Source organism: Struthio camelus, chromosome 18, assembly GCF_040807025.1.
Source record: "Struthio camelus isolate bStrCam1 chromosome 18, bStrCam1.hap1, whole genome shotgun sequence".
NCBI lineage: Eukaryota > Metazoa > Chordata > Aves > Struthioniformes > Struthionidae > Struthio > Struthio camelus.
Window position 1 is genome coordinate 16,173,959 of NC_090959.1, and position 12,501 is coordinate 16,186,459.

Here is a 12,501-nt window from a genome sequence, read left to right on the forward strand (position 1 = left end):
TTGTGTACTTGTCTATATATAAATAAGTATATATGTATTTTTAAGGAGGAGGAAATGCCAAGCTTAGTCACTGCAGTCCCAGGGAGAGGCATTACAGTTGCTGATCATCTCTGCGTTGAGACTTATCCTCTTGCTGACTAGTGTTTTATTTATAGTGAATACTGCCTTGTACTTGCACAAAAACTAAGCCTATAATTATTGAAGCGAAGGGGTCTGGAGATCATATCGTTCATCAGCCACCACCTCTGAGCCTGTAGAGTCATTTATTTGATTAGAGAGGAAACATGCTTTTCTACAACACCAGTGCACAGCCGTCCAAATCCTCTGTATGATTTCACCTGCCAAAACAGAACTGTTGAAAGCCAGTCTTTCCATAACCTGTTGTCTTGCTTCACCTTTCTGTAGGCTCCGTGCAGTCAAATACATCGTATAATGAAGCCTCTTTTATTTGTGCATTTTATACTTCCACTTTCTATTTCAGAATTACCAGCTGTAATTAATTTTACAGTCTACTGTCCAGAGTTGGCCTATTTGCAACATAACAAAGGGATTAAGAAGGCCCATCTGTCATATTATCTTTAGTTAAGCAGGAACTTAATAACTTTAAGAATTACTTAATTTTAGACTGAGACATAAGATCACTAAACACTAGTCAAGCTTTAGAATGAGAATGCAAATTGGAAAAAGGAGATTGGGGATTTGCCAGGGAAGCTAATGAAAAAGCGGAAGCTGCCAAATCACAATGTCTTTGCTTGAAGGGAAAATGTATGAATAAATAAAATTCACTAGAACAAGTCCAAAGCTTGTAAATAGTTTCAGATAATTTAGTCATCAGATGTATTTCATGAAATAATTTTGAATTTTTAAGTGAATGAGATTGACTTTATGAACCTTTACATATTCGTGGAGACTAATCTGAGGCCTGCTATGATTTGCAGAAATGCATGTGTAGTGTTTTAGGAGCAGCTCATGATCTAATCTTGACTCTCCGATGTGCCTGGCAAATGGTGAAGAAAGTTGCCGGGGGCCGGTTCTGAACGTCTCTTCTGTCTTAAAATGTTCTTCAATCAAGTATTAAATCAGGAACATCAGTGTAACATCAGTGTCATTATCCATAAGTTTCTGTCTTTGTATCTGTGAATTCAGCTGAGCATTTGTAATTGTATGTTGTTTCTATAGAACCCTGCTGGATTTTTTTTTAGTAGAAGTTGGTGTCAAGCAGAGCAGACATTGGCGTTCTGCCATGTGGGAGTTTGTTTCATCTGTAATAGACCTGCTAATTTATATTCTGCTGTTTTATTCCTGTAGGGTGCAATAGGACCTGCTGGACCACCTGGACCAGCTGTAAGTAACTCTTAGAGCAGCATATATAAAGATGGTGTGCAATGTTATGTGAAAACCCATCACCAAGAGCAGATAGAAGCTCAGTATCCTAAATAAAGGGATCAAGTTCAAACGAGCAAAAGAATTGATTGAGATTGTTAAATATGCCTGTTTGACCTGTTCTGGTAACCCAGTGCCTCTTCTGAGACTGAGATGATGTAAAGCAATGCAGCTTGGGATAAAGACTGGTATGTCAAATGCTCCTTCTATTAGATAGTGTTTTTGGTATTGTGAAAGAAAAAGATTAGCCTAGTTCATATATTGAGCTATTCAGCTGCCTAAACGTTCCTGGTCATTCTGTATTTGTTTTGAAATCCATATAGCTTTGTTAAACACCACAGTATTTGTTGGCAACGCATTTAATCTTAGCTGTCTGGATCAATGGAATAATAGAAGAATCATGCTATGTTGATGATCAGAACTGGTGCCTTTGTTTAAGGAAAAAAAAACAAAAAACAAAACCTAAAATCCTTTCCTTCAAATTAGATGATGAATGTATATCCACATTCACTACCAAGCCTAGTGACTTCTAAATGTAACTTCTCAGATCAATCTATTTTTTAATGCTGCATCTAAAAAGATAGTATCTTTAAGGCTAGGCAAACTAACAGCCTTTTCCAGTGATTATTAATATCTCCGTTTCTTGATGAAGTGATCAAGCAAGCTGAGCCTAGTTGTGGAGCTTATTGCACCAAGTCAAATACTTGTGTTCCTCAGGTATCATGAGCTGGAGGCAGAGTACAGAAGTGGTCACTACACCGTGTTTCTTACCTGTGTAAATGTGCTCTCTGGGCACAGGAAGAGAGCAGTCGAGAAGGACTAGCTAGACACTTGCAGGTGTGGCACTGCAGAGAGTCTAGGTGTCTGTTGCTGGATGGCCACAGTTAACTTGATATCCTACTCTGTTGCCACTGCTCATAAATCTTGCATCACAGGACTTTTAGCAGTTGTCAGAAAAGCTAAAAAGCAGGAAAGGTAGATAAACAAATTTAGAATGTTGTCTTCGTAAATGTATGTGTCCCACTGTCATCATATGTGGCTTTCTTTAGAGAAAAGAGATCTCTTAGGTGACAGGGATGTCGGAATATGAATTATAAAAGGTAACAAAAGGATTCGGTGAAAGACTCCAGCTCTGCTCTGATTGCAAATTACAATAACTGGAGACAGGGGAGTGCTAAGGAAATTTGAAGAAAAAAAATGAAAGAAGCACTCTCTGAGGTGCTGCTGCTCTTCTTCATGTGTTCACTTTCTAAGTGATCTTTTCCTGTTTTTAATGTTGATTCCAGGGCAAAGGACTACCAGGACCTCCAGTAAGTAATGATACCCTTTTTCAGGAAAAAGAAGGTTTAAAATATTGTGTTAACTTTATTGGGTACTCTGCGTTTTTTGGCCAAGTGCTACACGTCCACCCCAAGCCTTGGGTCCTTTTCCTGTGCTGGACAGAGGGATATGGAGTTCTGCATGTGGGTAATGCATGTGGTTTTTTTTATGTTTACCCTGACCCCAGAGCAGTTGGCCACTGGTATAAATTCAAAGCACGGCAGCTTTGCAATTGCTGGAGGTGGCCATTTCTGGAGCAGCTTTTGTTCAGCAGATCCTGGGCTACCTCAGAGCTGTCCTGTGCCAGAGAGGAGGGAAAGCGTTGGTAACACATTGTGACAATGGGAGCTTGCTCCACAGGGAGATGGAGCAAAAGAAAAGAGTGTGCATCGGTAAACTAATTGTCTGGGAGTGGGATTGGGCTCTTCTGCAGGATTAAACAATTGAGTACAACCAAACTGTTCATCCCTGGACTTTGGGAGCTACGTGAGGTCACCACAGGTGTAAAGTTCCCCCCTCTCTCTTCAACAGGGACCTCCAGGACCCAGTGGACTCCCAGGTGGAAACGGATTTCGGGGTCCTCCTGTGAGTTTCTCTCACCATTTGATCCCCACTTACTGAACATGCTGCAGCCACAGAAGAACAAGGTTCATTTCTGGCCCCTTATTCTGGTCTGGAAGCATAATGAGCAAGACACTGTGCAAGCTCTACAAAAGCCCATGCTGTGCTAGTCACCGTATCAACTTGTGTAGAGTAACTCCAGTCAACCAGTGCAATGCCAACAGCGTGCAACTTCTTGCAGCTATATCTTCCTTTACCGACTATGAGCAATAACAAAAGAGCGTCCAGTGTCCCAACAACAATGGTCAGTTAGCAGCTGTCCTGAACTTTCTTTCTTGAGAGGTTTATTCCACCTCTGTAAGTATCCTTGATAGGAAGCAACAGAGCAAAATTGGTCTGATCCTTTAATCTGACCGGGCCCCTTCTGCAGAAGCAAACTATTATTTTGAGTGCCCACAACTCCACCGGAAGTACAGAGCCACTGAAAGCAGGAACATAGGTGCGGGATGTATTCTCTCATTCTCCTTCTTACGCTTGCTCATGCGTCTGCTGTTCTCTTTGCAGTCACATAATCCTTTGCAGAGAGAGAGGTGCAGTTATGCCCCCTTAGAGATATCTTGCCCTTCATTCACAAATATGCAAAGGTGTTTGGAAATCACCCTTCTTTTCCCTTCACATTTTCATTCAAGTATTTCATATGGGAAATTATTATTTTTTCTCACTCTTTTCAGGGACCTTTTGGTCTACCAGGTTTCCCAGGGCCTCCTGGACCTCCAGGACCTCCCGTAAGTTGAGACTTGCAAATAAGTGTGAGAAAATTCCCCATGGGGAGTTTAGGATTGTCTCCTTACTGCCAGAATGTGCATGTTTTATTTGCAGTTACTGCTGTGAGCACTCCCTTTCCAGGCTAAATTTCAGCAGGCTGTAAACACTGTACCCAAGTAGTGCAGTGACTGTTCAGTGTAGTGCAGTGACTGTTCAGTGTAGTGCAGTGGGCTGCACTTCTGTGTGCTGATTGTGTCCTATTTGTTATTCATGCTATAAGGGGTCAAGGAATCTAGCAGCTTCCAGGCTTGATGGCGTCGACATATCACAGGGTAGACTTTTTGTCCTCTCAAGAAAGAGCTGATTGGATCATTACAGCGTTTATCTTTCTCTCACGCTGCACTCTTGAGAGAGGCCCCTTGCAAGGGGGGTTGAGCCTGGCACTGCAGTCAAGTGTCCAGCTGCGCTAGCGAAGCCTGGGGAGGTGTGATGGGCATCACACATGACCCAGCCCCAACATGGGGCAAGAGAGTCCTGCCACGAGGCAGCATGAGAGCGGGTCGCTCAAGCTCACAGCAAGCAGGGCTTGAGACTAGCAGGCCTTCTTTGGGCTCACTGCGGTTTCTCTGGAGAATCAAATAGCGGGATCAGGAGGTCTTTCCCTAGGAATTTCCCTGGGCCTGGAGGAGAACCAGACGTGGTGCGGCTTCTCAACCACTGCCTTCATGACCTAAGGCTTAAGGCTCTTCTCTTAGCTCAGCTGTGGGTCTCCAGGGGGATAGAGATGACTGGCAGGTCTGCTTTGAGGACTGCAGCTCATAATGCTTGTGACAGCTCTGAGTTCAGGGACTGCAATTTGCTCTGTGTGACTAGGTATCCAGTGTATGTTGATCCAGCTGTGTCTGTAAAGTGTGTGTTCTAGAGACCATGCTCCCTGCTGTTGTCATGATGTGTTGCTGTCTTGTGGTATTGTCTTGATGTATTTAAAAGAGCACATTTCATGAACTGCAGGGTCTTCCAGGCATCCTTCCTGATGGCGGTGGGGATCTTCAGGTAGGTTTTTCTTTATGTGGCATGAAAATATTTTTTGTCTCAGTCCCTGATGTAGCTTTTTGTTGGCATATTTGGGTGAAATCAGACCATTTAACACGGACCAGTCAGACCTGTGGACCCGAGTCTAACTGCTATATCATAAAAGCCCCCTGCACGCATAACTGTTTACAAAACGGAGGTGTTCTTTCAAGGAGGTGGATATAGTAGGACTGATTTTGTGCTTGATCTTGCTTTCCAGTTTGCTTTCCAAAATGCAGGTTTTGCATACGTTCCTCAGTTGCCCGTTTAACAAAAACGGCTTCAGCGTTTGACAAACGACAACAACTTTTTTTGTGCGTCTCTTTCCAAGCCTGCTTTATAAAAGAAGAGGTTGTGCATGTTGCACTGTTTATTTCCATGGATGATGGTACTGTGTTCCTATGGGCTTATGCTTTGTTTAGACATTCTTCTTTATGAGAAAGTCTCGATCCCTTTATTTCAAGGGAATAAAAGGAGTGTTAAGCCAATGAACGATGGAAGTGACATTTCCAGATTTCACAGCTGTTGTTGTGACAGCATCTTAGGTTTTCTAATTGGCGTGCCCCAAAAAAGCTCAGAGTCTGTTTAGACTGCCTTATGGCAAGTCACATAGAACTTAATAGAAAATGATACTATTTCTGCAATTTTTATTTAAGTTACCCTTTGGAATATACTAGAAAATTGAATTCCTGCTGAAGAGGTATAGCCTGAGGTTTAATTCAAAGAAACAAACAAACTGCTGAAAAGAAATCTTATTCCCTATTTACATTTACACAGGTTTTTGGAGCACAGGCTCTAGACCCCCTATTAAATTTCCATATGTGTTCTGTTTTGTTTCCAGTCGAATTGGATTTCTACTAGGGGCTCACACAGCCCTAGATATCTACAGATACCAGCTTAGTGGTATTTGGATTAATTTTTTACTAGGTCCCCTTCCCATAATCTCTAATGCATGTGCTTTTTTTTTTTTTTTTGATTCAGTGAGTTGCATAAAATTAAATATATGTTCCTAATGGTTTGCAAGACGCAGGTGCACTTCACTGGAGGACTGTGGTTCTCCCAACGTTTTGGGCTGTGGACCACTGTCAGCCCTCAGAATTTCTCACAGTCCATTCTGAACCTTTCCAGCAAGCTCTGGATTGCAAGCACTCTCAAAGTGAACCAGACCGGTTGTAAGCCATGATTCTTGTGGGTTACCTGTAGCCTGAGGACTAGTTAGGGACGCCCTGCCGTAGGAAAATGCCAGTGGATATATCATTCCATGAACGAATTAGATATAGTGGATGTAGAGCCAAAGTCCACTAATGTGTGTTTCCAGACATGGCCTTTTTTCCTCTCACTAGTAACCAAAGTAGCTTCCCTAGATGCACTGCATGTACTTAATAAACCAGAGAGTGCTTCTGTTTCTTGCAGTGCCCAGCTTTGTGCCCACCAGGTCCTCCGGGTCCCCCAGGAATGCCAGGGTTCAAGGTAAGAGAAATCCCTTCTGCAAATAAAAGGTACTGCCTCCTGAAATAAATGCTGCTATAAACCCTCGGGCAAAAAGTATCACTTGAGCTTACACTGTTTTATATACAGTAGACCTCTCTACTTTGCACCTATCTAAACCAGCCAGGCATTTGCCTGGGTATACGCTGTTGAGACATAAACTCCCTAAAGCAGTGAAGTGCAAGACACTTTGCAATAGCAGCTCTGCCGCTGAACTCAATTCTGCAAAGTCCTTAGGCCCAACAAAGTTCACGAGCACTCTCCCTTCAACTGCGACAAGGTGTTTTACATCCTTAAAGTAAGTGTATGCAGTACAGGCTGTGCAGGTTTGTGGCTCCATCCCCTCGCAGATGGCAACCTTTATTAGGTACAAGTTTTGGCTACTGATTCTGACAACTGCCATTCATCCCAAAAAGTGAAAATTAACCACTTGCACAGGGTGGGCGTGAAGATTAAACAGCATGCAAGCCTTGTGCAATGGCCTTGTTTTTGGACTCAATTGATGACCGAGAAAAAACAGACAGGAGCACTATAGGGCTGTCTCAAGAACAGTGTGCTACCTTTTGAGGGTTCAGAGAGTTGTAAAAAATCTTTTCAGTTCTTAAATTGTGTTTACAGGCCCTGTGAATACAGAGATGCATATTTTACCATAACAAGACATAACTCACATGACTAATTGCAATTTCCTTGTTATTTTATACCCTGTGTAGCACCAGACAGCTTTCTGTTTATGTTGTTTGATGCTTGTGCATAAATTCTCGGTAACCTCAGGAAACTTAGGAACTCAGGAGATTTTAGCAAGTCTTCTCCATCCCCCTGTGATTCCTGTGAATTCCGTAGAGTAGGTACATTTCAGTAAGCAGCTGAAGTAACAGGGACTGGGGTCTCTATAGCAGGATTTAGCAGAAGTTGGCAAGAGGTGGAATATCTCCTAGGAAATGCTCTCACTTTCTTGTGAGCTGAGCTTTTGCAGGTCTGTTTGGTCTCTGGGCTGAGTCACAGATATTGTTAGAAACACACAACGTTTAGGGCATAAACTATTCAAAATTCATAGCTTATGAAATGGAAAGACCTGTGAAGGTCTTCAACTAGGATGCAAATGGTGCATAGGACCTTCTGCATGGTGAGGAATAACATCTGCCATGGCTAAAATTAGTCTGGGTCTCTCCCACAATAACAGGAAAGAAGCCAAGACGCAAACTGAATCTGAGTTTATGTAAGAGATTTCAGAGGGACATGGATTTCATCACAAGCCTGATGATGCAGATGTTAAAGATTATTTAAGCAAAAGGGAGGTTAAAGATGCAGAATGTGGTCTTCAGAGCATCTCCGCCCTGTTGTCAAAAGTGACTGGAACTGCGTTCTGGTCACTGACCTGTTTTCTGAGAGTTGTATTCAGAGACATGTCACCTAGACATGCAGACACTCACTGCAAGTCGCTCCTGAAAACTGAATCTGGACATTTCTTGAAATCACATCAATTCTAACACAGTGATACCTAGCCCAACAGACAGGAACGGCTGATGGCTAGCTAGCTGCAAAAGAGGTCCTTTCACACCTTTACAGCACAGAAATGGATTATTTTCCCAGTAAGTTCTTTATATGTTGCTTGGGTTTAGATCTTGTAATTAGCTAACCAAAATTAAATTTTGAAACAAGACAGTACTGGAACGTTGATCATTTGGGTTCTTATTTCTAGGGGCACACAGGTCACAAAGGAGAACCTGGCGAAATAGGAAAAGAAGGAGAGAAGGTAAGCTCCATTTTAAGCGGGGGGATAGGACAGGATTTTTCTCTTTAAAAGCACCATAGCAAAGTATTTCTTCAAGAAGAGAGGAAGAAATGAGGCAATTGGCTGAATAACAAAGTGGAGTTGAGTTTTTGATTGGGCTTGTCGTATGACTGAAGTGTAATCGCTTCCGTGGCTCTGTATGTATGCCTGTGCGTTAATACTTCAATAAGATTCACCTTTCCAGTAATCATAGTGTTTGAGATCAGCTTCATAAGTTAACTCCTATTGTTTCCTATGCAGGGATGTCAGCTCAGGAAAAAGCCCTGCATTAATCACTCAGGTCAATTCCTGACTGGTCAAGTGTTCTTGCACATAGAAGAAGCTGTGCGTAATGTAGGAGCAGACTCTGAAGCAGAAACTGGGGTGGGAGGGAGCTCAAGGAGACATAAGATAGGAAGATGTCTGGATTTGGGTCAGCAGCCTCAAGCAGTCTCTCTTCCTGTCTAATTCATTTTTCTCTCTCAGGGTAGTCCTGGCCCTCCAGGTCCTCCAGGCATTCCCGGCAGTGTTGGCCTACAGGTAACACCTGCTCTTCCTGTTCCCATGACCTTTTTACTGTAAATTAGCATTAGTCATTCTGCATTGCAAAAACAGCTCACGCCTCTGCATGGTAAGAGATAGGAAAGACAGTTGATGCTGATGGGAAGAATCCTGCAGGCTTCACTGAGCTTTGACTCAGGTCCTGGTATTGGCAGCTCACCTTGGATGAAATATCCAAGCAATAGCTGTTTTTTTGCTGCTACTCTTTGCCTGAATCTGAGCCTGAGCTCTGGGCTGGCTTGAGAGCCTGGCAAGTGGCTTGAAGAGAGAAGGCACTCTGAATGCCTGTCCTGTATGGAGGATTCCCTGCAGCATCACTTGCTCAGAGATTGTCACCAACGGAGGAAAAGTCTTGTCTGTGCATCAGAAGATCGTTTTCCACTGCTCCTCACTATTTCTATAATCGTTCTGTGTTGTTGAGTTGCTATATCATTCTGTTCCACCATTTTATATTTTAACAGTGATTGGATTTTAATTGATTTCTTTTCTTAATTAGGGTCCAAGAGGACTAAGAGGACTTCCTGGTCCAATGGGTCCAGCCGGTGACAGAGTAAGAAAAACCTTCCCCTGATTTTCTCACTCCACCTCCGATTTCCCCCTTGCAAAGTCTGGATGGTGGGTGTACGTTTGTCTTTACTGAAGACCCCTGGGGAACTTGTAACGATGCAAAGTGTAGGCCCTTTCCTGCACATCTTCCAGGCAGACCGTTCCTCCAAAGGCAGGAAGAGTCTCTCTGCCTGAGGGATTCACAAAATCAGGCCTGGTGTTAATTTAAACATTTAGACAAGGACAAAGCGCTGCCCCTTCAGGACTGACAGTGCTGCAGAATCTTGCAGAAAACGGAAGTGTTCATGAACGTTTCACTTTCTGTTGCTATCTCCTTACAAGAAAAAACCCGAAGAACTACTGACTGGACAAAGATTTTTCAGGACATGCAAAGTCTGCAGAAACACCAGGATTTCAGGTCTAGTGCTGCACCAAAGACTTCAGTGAGAACTGGATTAACCTCTGGCTAATCATGGCCTTGGTCTTTTGCCAGGGTCCCTTGACTGTTGGCCTAGAAGCTGAACAGTTTGAGTTTGATAAAGCCATGCCTTTATGTAAGAACAAGTGTGTTACCAAGATACCAAGGCCATGAATGATATCAGTATATCACAGAGGTAATGGTAGGGAGATCCACAGGTTTTTTTTTAAAAAAAAGAAAAAAAAAGAAAAAAAAAAGCTTATTCAGAAGGGAATCTTTTGCAAGACTAATATATACAAACTAGCAAGAAGCATGAGGTGTCTTTTCAGGGTGTTCAGTGTTTTCTTACACTGCAATGTAAGGTAGGGATACTGTTACTTTACCCTCTGCCAATAACAGCATTACAATGACATATTATTCTTTGCAGGGTGACATTGGTTTCAGAGGGCCACCTGGAATCCCAGGACCTCCAGGAAAAGCTGTATGTATCCATTTCTTGGTAGCCTCGTGGCCTTGTTTTCCATAGTCAAAGCCTAAAGTTTGCCTTCCCTGCACTAAATTCATTGCTGCCAGTGAACAGTAGGGATGTGTTGACCATCTCTATCAGATTATCCCCTTTGCCTTTTTCCCTCCAGTTAAATCAATATCATTTCACCTGACCCAGATTGCATGATATCTTTCCCTCAGTTGTGTCCATGACCATTCTGCCAGAATAAGTTTACCACCTTTCCGTTGCTCTTTGTTCTTCACCGCTTTTCCCTGAACATTAGTAGCTGTGGGCAAATGCGTGTAGACCTGTGTTTCTCTCCTTTGTTATACCTTGGTAAAGTTCTTGGGAAGAAGAGATTTGGGAAGACTCAGTAAGTGCTGTCCTGAAGCTACCTCCTTTGGGCCTGATCTCTGGGTAGATCACAGCTTACAAGAACTTTTGCTAGAAGATAGAAACAGCCAGCTGTGCATTAAAGATGCAATCCACATCTATTTGCAAAGCTCTGAGGTGAAGAGAAGTGTAGGAGGACTCACAACCTGCACGCTTACCTGTGGGCAGATCCCCTTACCCTCTTTACTGTGCCCAAATATGAGACTAGAGATGCATCTGCAGAACTATGGACTCTCTAACAGCATTTTCCACTGCCCGCTGGCCAGTCACCCAGCCTCTTCTTAGTGTAGTTCATATAACATCCATTTTATAGCAGACACCTTCATTTATTTGTGGCAGCCAACACGCCACAATCTGTGGTGACCCCAAGGCAGTATCACTCCCTGGCGATCCTTCCCTAGTCTTTACAATTACAGAATAAATTAATCTGAACTACAATAAAATGAGGGACTTACTGTCCATCAAACTATTATGCCAAGAAGGACGTAGGCAGTAAATATTAAAGTTTTTCCTCTAACCCTGTTTCTGTATCGATTAAAGAAAGTGCTTCAGAAAACGAAGGCAAAGATGGTCCCTGCCCTAAGGGATTGCTAACAAAGTCCTCACTGCAATGCGTCTGTGCATCAGGAGTTGACTGTAATTTCTCAGTTACACTCTAAGCTCTGGGGGGTGTGTATACTTGTGCCTGGCAGTGGTAATGCCAGCAAACAGCACAAAGACTTCATCATTTACACACTTTAAATACTAGTCTTTGTCACTGCAGTGAAGATGCTTAACGGCTTTTCCCCTCTTGCTACAGGGAGACCAAGGAAACAAAGGACCTCAAGGATTCAGAGGGCCCAAAGGCGATACTGTAAGTGCAGTAAAGCACCAGTCTGCTCAAATATTGAACATGAGATTCAAAGGAGTCTATTTGACAGCTTTGTTTTGCCTTATCCTCTTAGTTTATTTTTTAGTGCTTTACAGCATCCCTTCTTAAAGCAGAGTGGAATTTGAAAACTTCCTTGTTACCAGCTGAGAGGCAGGTACAGGGAGATGACACTGGCAGGGACTATCTGGAAGTCCTTGCTGGAAGATAGCTCTTCCCTGTTGCGCTGTCAGCACTCTGTGTGCTTTCAGTTGTTTTATTTAAGTCTGCTTGTAAAAAGGGACTAATTGTTCTTATATATCCTTCTAAAGCAATTTGGGAACTGTGAACGAGAAACACTAATTAGTGGAAATATTTTTCTAGACGTTTTACAATTTTAAAATTCATTGTTGTTTTTCTTATTTAAAAAAAAAAAATATCAGTGTACCTACTTAACAAATAGTTTTATGGGAAACTGTATTTTCTTTCATGGGAAATCCTACATTTCAGGGTGTATTATTATTGACCAGAGGTTTTGACAAGTTATTGGGTGCACCATGGCTAATCTGTTATGTCTTTTTGCCTGCGGTTCAGGTCAGAAGCAGACTAGAGGTTATCAGGAATATGCTTCCCTGTCCTTTAACCTATTCTATTGGTCAGATATTTAATCTTAAATATTTCCTCTCAAACACAGCCCACGTGAAAGAGACGAAACCATTTCTCTCAAAAATGAGATACTTATGTCTTGCTGGTGATGAAGAGGCCTAAATGCTTCCTACAATCTGCAGCATGGAGCTTAGATCTTATATCTTCATCCTTGAAACAACAGAGAATTTTCTCAGATGCTGCAGCTAACGTTATGTCAGTTTGCTGGTATGCCCTAAGAGAAC

General features: G+C 42.6%; 1 protein-coding gene across 2 annotated transcripts in view; it reads left to right on the top strand.

Moving 5' to 3' along the window:
• The window catches only part of COL9A3 (collagen type IX alpha 3 chain), a 46,415-nt gene that overhangs the window by 14,499 nt on the left and 19,415 nt on the right, over positions 1 to 12,501 (top strand). For both annotated transcript variants that reach the window (XM_068912506.1, XM_068912507.1), the window contains exons 6-16: positions 1,309 to 1,344; positions 2,670 to 2,693; positions 3,235 to 3,288; positions 3,996 to 4,049; positions 5,041 to 5,082; positions 6,514 to 6,570; positions 8,288 to 8,341; positions 8,846 to 8,899; positions 9,417 to 9,470; positions 10,312 to 10,365; positions 11,564 to 11,617. In XM_068912506.1, coding sequence (XP_068768607.1) covers positions 1,309 to 1,344; positions 2,670 to 2,693; positions 3,235 to 3,288; positions 3,996 to 4,049; positions 5,041 to 5,082; positions 6,514 to 6,570; positions 8,288 to 8,341; positions 8,846 to 8,899; positions 9,417 to 9,470; positions 10,312 to 10,365; positions 11,564 to 11,617 — 537 coding nt within the window. The remainder of the gene's footprint in view (positions 1 to 1,308; positions 1,345 to 2,669; positions 2,694 to 3,234; positions 3,289 to 3,995; positions 4,050 to 5,040; positions 5,083 to 6,513; positions 6,571 to 8,287; positions 8,342 to 8,845; positions 8,900 to 9,416; positions 9,471 to 10,311; positions 10,366 to 11,563; positions 11,618 to 12,501) is intronic.